Source organism: Aotus nancymaae, unplaced genomic scaffold (genome assembly GCF_030222135.1).
Source record: "Aotus nancymaae isolate 86718 unplaced genomic scaffold, 86718_ANA_hifiasm-v0.15.2.pri h1tg000016l, whole genome shotgun sequence".
Taxonomy (NCBI): Eukaryota; Metazoa; Chordata; class Mammalia; order Primates; family Aotidae; genus Aotus; species Aotus nancymaae.
This window is the reverse complement of record NW_026988428.1, coordinates 40,012,379-40,019,555: the sequence shown is the minus strand read 5'-3', so window position 1 is coordinate 40,019,555 and position 7,177 is coordinate 40,012,379. Positions and strand designations below refer to the sequence as shown.

Sequence of the window (7,177 nt, the reverse complement as noted above, 5' to 3'; positions counted from 1 at the left end):
GTCTCTGAAGAGAGTGTGAAGGATCTGATCCGCTACTTGAGGCATGAAGATGAGACACGAGATGTGCGTCAGCAGCTCGGGGCAGCCCAGATCCTACAGAGTGACCTTCTGCCCATCCTCACCCAGCACCGCCAGGACAAGCCTCTCTTTGATGCTGTTATCAGGTTGCCTCCCTAGCTTTTAAACTTTCACCATGTGCCAGCCTTTGGTGTTTGAGCTGATAGGTTTGGTGTTTGAGCTGTTAAGGCAACTTAACTTCTCCCTTCTTCATTGTCTCCCAGACTGATGGTGAACTTGACACAACCAGCCTTGCTGTGTTTTGGCAGTCTGCCTAAGGAGCCCAGCTTTCGGCACCATTTTTTGCAGGTGCTAACTTATTTGCAGGCCTACAAAGTGGTAAGGCTTTCCTTTGGAGTCCCTGGGGTGGAATATGGGGCAGTGGGGAAGAAATAGACGACCGCTACGTAAGATCTGGTCCCCTATTTCACAGGCCTTTGCAAGTGAGAAGGCTTTTGGAGTCCTCAGTGAAACCCTGTATGAGCTGCTGCAGCTGGTGAGTGAGTCTTCACCTTACAGGATCCCATGAGACAGCACTTTGCACCTTCTCCAGGCAATGATTAGATGCTGAGATATGGTCCCAGTCCTTGGGGATATGGTAGTCCAATCCATAGTCTCTGGCTGCCAGAGTACAGTCTCTCTGTACTGTTTGACCTCTTAAATCCTGATTCTCTTCTTTGCCTGGGTCTTTCAGCCAGGGTACATGCTGCCTGCCTTCCACAGGGAGTCTCTTCCTCTAACTTTCTTCTGGTTAGGGCTGGGAGGAACGGCAGGAGGAAGACAACTTGCTGATTGAGCGGATCCTACTGCTGGTCAGAAACATTCTCCATGTCCCAGCTGACCTCGATCAGGAGAAGGTGAGGGTCTTGGGTATTCTATGTTCTTGCGCATGGTGAGGTTGAGCTGCCCTTTTTAAGCTATTCCGTCCTCTGACAAGTCTGGGGGAGGAGGCTTGGTCAAAGAATGAGTTGGAGGGCTTCAAGGCAGGGCAGTGGGATTGAATGAGCTTCCTTTCTACCCTCACCACTCACTGTTCAGAAAATTGATGATGACGCCAGTGTCCATGACCAGCTTCTTTGGGCGATTCACCTCAGTGGCCTGGACGACCTGCTCCTCTTTCTGGCCAGCTCGTCTGCAGAGCAGCAGTGGAGCCTACATGTGCTAGAGATTGTCTCCCTTATGTTTCGTGACCAGGTGAGACCCTGGCCTATTGCCCGAGTCCCCTCCATCGATGTACTTTTCTGCTGTACAGCCAGAATTGCTCTTCTGATAACGTCTGCATTATTTGGGGAAGTCAGGTGACAGCTGGAGTAGCCATGTCTTTTTTTTTTTTTTTTTGAGACGGAGTTTCGCTCTTGTTGCCCAGGCTGGAGTGCAGTGGCGTGATCTTGGCTCACCGCAACCTCTGCCTCCCGGGTTCCAGTGATTTAACTGCCTCAGCCTCCCAAGTAGCTGGGATTACAGTCATACACCACCATGCCCAACTCATTTTGTGTTTTTAGTAGAGATGGGGTTTCTCCATGTTGGTCAGGCTGGTCTCAAACTCCCCACCTCAGGTGATCCGCCCGCCTCAGCCCCCCAAAATGTTGGGATTACAGGCATGAGCCACCGTGCCTGGCCTGCCACGTCTTGAGTACGGCAGTACCCCCTTCTTCACGGTTTTGCTTTCCTTGATTTTAGTTACAGTCAACCGTGGTCTGAAAATATTAAGTGGAAAATTTCAGAAATAAACATTTTAGAAGTTTTAAACTTGTGCATTGTTCTGAGTAGTGTGATGAAATATTTTGTCCGTCTGTCCTGACCAAGATGTGAATCATCCCTCTTGTCCAGCATATCCACACTGTATACCTGCCTGTTAGTCATGAACTAGCCATCTTGGTTATCAGATTGAAAAAACATAATAGAATGTGTGTGTGTATATATATATGTATACATGTTCTATTTTTCCTGGTAACATATGTATAGAACATATATGTTCTATAAAACAGAACGTGTATATGTGTACACATATATAAAAATATATGTATACAAATATATACATATATTATTTCAGTACTGTCTGCAGTTTCAGGCATCCAGTGGGGATCTTGGAACATATTTCCCCCCAGATAAGGGAGAGCGACTACATCGTGTCCCATTAATGGTTCTATTTTGTTCACTCATTGCATCCCATGTAGGCGTGAACTCAGAATAAGGAATGACTATCCTTCTGATTTTTCCCTCTTTGTTCCAATCTAGAATCCTGAGCAACTGGCGGGAGTAGGGCAGGGACGTTTAGCTCAGGAGCGGAGTGCAGATATTGCAGAACTGGAGGTGTTGCGCCAGCGAGAGATGGCAGAAAAGAAGACTCGAGCCCTCCAGCGAGGCAACAGGTAAGAGACAGAGAGCCAGGTTCTTGTTCATACACCATGGAATACTGTAGGTTTGGAGGGCAAATTCTGAGGTGGGGTGATTGGATAATATTTTAGTTAGTTTTTTTTTTTTTTTGACACAGAGTTTTGCTGTTGTCGCCCAGGCTGGAGTGCAGTGGCACAATCTTGGCTCATTGCAACCTCTGCCTTCTGGATTCAAGCCATTCTCCTGCCTCAGCCTCCCCAGTAGCTGGGACTACAGGAGCCCACCACCACACCAGGCTAATTTTTATATATATATATATATATTTTTTTTTTTAAGATGGAGTCTCTCTCTGTCGCCAGGCTGGAGTGCAGTGGCGTGATATCAGCTCACTGCAACCTCCACCTCCCAGGCTCAAGTGATTCTTCTGCCTCAGCCTTCTGAGTAGCTGGGACTACAGGCGTGCACCAGCACGACTAGCTAATTTTTTTGTATTTTTTAGTAGAGACCGTGTTTCACCATGTTGGCCAGGATGGTCTCAATCTCTTGACCCTGTGAGCCACCCACCTCGGCCTCCCAAAGTGCTGGGATTATAGATGTGAGCCACCGCAACCGGCCTAATTTTTATATTTTTAGTAGAGACAGGGTTTCACCATGTTGGCCAAGCTGGTCTCAAACTCCTGACCTCAGATGATCTACCTCAGCCTCCCGAAGTGCTAGGATTATAGGCGTGAGCCACTGCGCCCGGCTAACATTTTACAGTTATAACTTGCTCCGACGTGCTGATGATAGAGAATGGAGATAAAGTTTCTAGAGAATCGAAGAATCACCTTGGACCTTTTGTTTCTGCAGGCATTCTCGATTTGGGGGCTCCTATATTGTCCAGGGGTTGAAATCCATTGGGGAGAGGGATGTTATCTTTCACAAAGGCCTTCACAACGTGAGTATTCTTACACCTGGAGTGGGAACACTGTGGAGTTGCATAGCTTAAGCAGGGTATTCATCTGAGTTCTTGGCTGGGTGTGGTGACTCACACTTGTGATCCCAGCACTTTGAGAGGCTGAGGCAGGAGGACTGCTTGAGCCCAGACATTCAAGACCAGACTGGGCAACATGACAAGAAGACCCTGTCTCTAAAAAAAAAAAAAAAAAAAAAATTTAAGGTTGGGTACAATGGCTCATGCCTGTAATCTTAACACTTTGAGAAGCCAAGGAAGGAGGATTGCTTGAGCCCAGGAGTTCGAGACCAGCCCGGGCAGCATGGCAAAACCCTGTCCCTCTAAAAAGTAAAAAAAAACTAACTGAGCATGGTGACACACACCTATGGTCCTAACTACTTGGGAGGCTGAGGTGGGAGGATTGCTTGAGCCCAGGAGTTCAAGGCTTCAGTGTGCTGATTGTGTCATTGCACCAGCCTGGGTGGCAGAGCAAGTTCTTGTCTCAAAAAAATCAAAAACAAAAACTAGTTTCTTCTGAGAGAATTGATGAGAGCTGCAAGGGGAAGGTGGTAGTTACGAGTAATTCTAATCCCCCAACCGACACACCCAGCTTCGAAACTACAGTTCAGATTTGGGAAAGCAGCCGCAAAAGCTACCTAAACGTCGCCAGGCCGCCCGAGAGCTGTCCATTCAGCGCCGCTCTGCCCTCAATGTGAGGCTATTCCTCAGAGACTTCTGCTCTGAGTTCCTGGAGAACTGTTACAACCGGCTCATGGGATCAGTAAAGGTGAGAGCCTGTGAAGGATATGGACATAATCGGGAATGGAATAGAGAAGTGATGATGGAGCTATTGGTGGTTAAGAAGTGGGGAAGAGCTCGGGGAGGCTGCCCCTGGAATGTAGACTAGTAGGTGGGAAGGATATAGGATTAAGATGTCCCTGAGAGACAGTGAAAATGCCGGGAGCAAGTGGGCTCCTGACATGACAAAAGAGGCTCTGGAAAAATTGTCTCAGAGGGAGAGGAAATTGAGAACAGGAGAGAGTTGGAAATTGTGGATCCTAGAGTATTAAAACAGTGGTGGCCCGGCATGGTGGCTCACACCTGTAATCCTAGCACTTTGGGAGGCTGAGGTAGTGGATAACTTGAAGTCAGGAGTTTGAGACCAGCCTGGCCCATGTGATGGAACCCCATCACTACTAAAATAAATAAATAAATAAATAAATAAAATTAACTGGGCGTGGTGGCATGTGTCTGTAGTCCCAGTTACTCGGGAGGCTGAGGCAGGATAATCCCTTAAACCTGGAAGGCAGAGGTTGCAATGAGCTAAGATTTCATCACTGCTGCACTCCAGCCTCGATGACAGGGTGAGACTGTCAAAAAAACAGGCCAGGCTCAGTGGCTTGGCACTTTGGGAGGCCAAGGCAGGTGGATCACCTGAGGTCAGGAGTTTGAGACCAGCCTGCAACATGGTGAGACCCCATCTTTACTAAAAATACAAAAATTAACCAGGCTTGGTGGTGGGCATCTGTAATCCCGGCTACCCAGGGTGCTGAGGCAGGAGAATCGCTTGAACCCAGGAGGTGGAAGTTGCAGTGAGCTGAGATCATACCATTGTACTCCAGTCTGGGCAACAAAGTGAGACTCTGCCTCAAAAAAAAAAAAAAAAAACAAATTATGACAGTGGTGTCCAGCATCCATCCCATCATCACAGAACAGGAAGGAAGATATTGGAAGCCCTGAAGTCATAGTGATTTTTTTTTCTTTTTTAAATGTTAGGATCACCTGCTTCGGGAGAAAGCTCAGCAGCATGATGAGACCTACTATATGTGGGCCTTGGCTTTCTTCATGGCCTTCAACCGAGCTGCCTCCTTCCGGCCAGGCCTGGTTTCTGAGACCCTCAGTGTCCGTACCTTCCACTTCATTGAGCAGAACCTCACCAACTACTATGAGATGATGCTGACTGACCGCAAGGAAGCTGCCTCCTGGGCACGCCGGTGAGTGAGATGGTTACTGGAGTTGGAGTGAACTAGGAATCTGAATGCTTGAAGTCTAGCTGGTACTTTTTTCCTGATTTAGGATTCAGGTGGTCAGGCTGGGGAGCAAGGCTGGGAAATTTGGTTTAGGTGGCACTTTTTATTTTGGCTGTGGGAGGTTGCTGTTTCCATGGGTCGTTGCCCTAAGTTGTCCTCCATTTCACCTTTTCCCCCCAACTCTTAGGATGCACTTGGCTCTGAAGGCCTATCAGGAACTGCTGGCCACAGTGAATGAGATGGACATGTCTCCAGATGAGGCTGTGAGGGAGAGCAGCCGCATCATCAAGAGTGAGGCCCTGGCCTGGTCCCTGAACCCAGCCTGTCTTGTCTCGTGATGAGAATCTCATTCTTCCCAGTCCCAGCTTCATCCATCTCTCCTTTTCTAAGCTTTCCAGAATAGCTCTTCCATCCCTTTCTCTTCCCTCATTCCTAGATAATATTTTCTATGTGATGGAGTACCGAGAACTATTCCTGGCACTGTTTCGAAAGTTCGATGAGAGATGCCAGCCCCGCTCTTTCCTTCGTGACCTGGTGGAGACGACCCACCTCTTCCTCAAAATGTTGGAGCGGTTCTGTCGGAGCCGTGGGAACCTGGTGGTGCAGGTACTGGGCAGCCCTACAATGTAGAAAGAGCTGTGAGGGAGAGTCGAGGACGGGGGCTCTTTCTCCTCACAGTTTCTACAGCTTCAGGTCATCTATTAAACCTGCTTGAACGACAACAGCAGGAGGTTTGTGGGTGTTGCCACTGTGAGTCTACCAGTTTCCTTCTCCCATTAGCGTAATCCCTGATCTGTGGTAAATATCTTAGTTCAGTCAGGAACCATTTATTGAACACCTACCAAGTGCCAAGTATGAAAACCCTAAGGATTTATAATTTTAGAGTTTAAGAATTATGCTGTGGCATTTTCTGGTTATACCTTGGAAGCATTGTGGTGAGGTAGAAAAAGCCTTAAATTGTGGCCGGGCATGGGGGCTCACACCTGTAATCTCAGAGCTTGGGGAGGCCGATGTGGGCAGATTACTTGAGGTCAGGGGTTCAAAACCAGCCTCAACATGGTGAAACCCTGTCTCTACTAAAAATACAAAAATTAGCCAGGTGTGGTGAGGCACACCTGTAATCTCAGCTGCTTGGGAGGCTGAGACAGAATCACTTGAATCCGGGAGGTGGAGATTGCAGTGAGCCAAGATTGTGCCACTGCACTCCAGCCTGGGTGACAGAGCAAGACTCTGTCTCAACAACAAAAAGAGCCTTAAACTGAAAGTTAGGAGTCTAGTCCTGTATTGGTTATTACTGGGATAAGCTCAAGCTGCTTGTGTTGTCTCCAGATCCCTGAAGTTGAGATTGTAACATGTGTCCATAAATCCAAAGTGGAATAAGTGAAAAGCCTAGGATGGGTTGGGCACAGTGGCTCATGCCTGTAATCCCAGCACTTTGGGAGGCCAAGGCGGGTGGATCATTTGAGGCCAGGAATTTGAGACCAGCCTGGCCAACATGGCAAAACCCTGTCTCTACTGAAAATACAAAAATTAGCTGGGTGTAGGCCAGGCACGGTGGCTCACGCCTGTAATCCCAGAACTTTGGGAGGCTGAGGTGGACAGATCATGAGGTCAGGAGTTTGAGACCAGCCTGATCAACATGGTGAAACCCCGTCTATACTAAAAATACAAAAATTAGCTGGGTGTGGTGGCACATGCCTGTAATCCCAGCTACTTGGGAGGCTGAGGCAGGACAATCGCTTGAACCCGGGAGGCAGAGGTTGCAGTGAACCAAGATCACACCACTGCACTCCAGCCTGGGTGACAGAGTGGGACTTTG

General features: G+C 48.2%; 1 protein-coding gene across 1 annotated transcript in view; it reads left to right on the top strand.

Moving 5' to 3' along the window:
- Nucleotides 1-7,177, top strand: part of TIMELESS (timeless circadian regulator) — a 34,948-nt gene that overhangs the window by 16,224 nt on the left and 11,547 nt on the right. Inside the window, exons 3-13 of the mRNA XM_064377228.1 lie at nucleotides 11-164; nucleotides 282-396; nucleotides 491-553; nucleotides 813-914; nucleotides 1,096-1,251; nucleotides 2,296-2,429; nucleotides 3,244-3,331; nucleotides 3,939-4,115; nucleotides 5,105-5,322; nucleotides 5,546-5,649; nucleotides 5,795-5,964. Of these exons, the coding sequence (XP_064233298.1) occupies nucleotides 11-164; nucleotides 282-396; nucleotides 491-553; nucleotides 813-914; nucleotides 1,096-1,251; nucleotides 2,296-2,429; nucleotides 3,244-3,331; nucleotides 3,939-4,115; nucleotides 5,105-5,322; nucleotides 5,546-5,649; nucleotides 5,795-5,964 (1,481 nt within the window). The remainder of the gene's footprint in view (nucleotides 1-10; nucleotides 165-281; nucleotides 397-490; nucleotides 554-812; nucleotides 915-1,095; nucleotides 1,252-2,295; nucleotides 2,430-3,243; nucleotides 3,332-3,938; nucleotides 4,116-5,104; nucleotides 5,323-5,545; nucleotides 5,650-5,794; nucleotides 5,965-7,177) is intronic.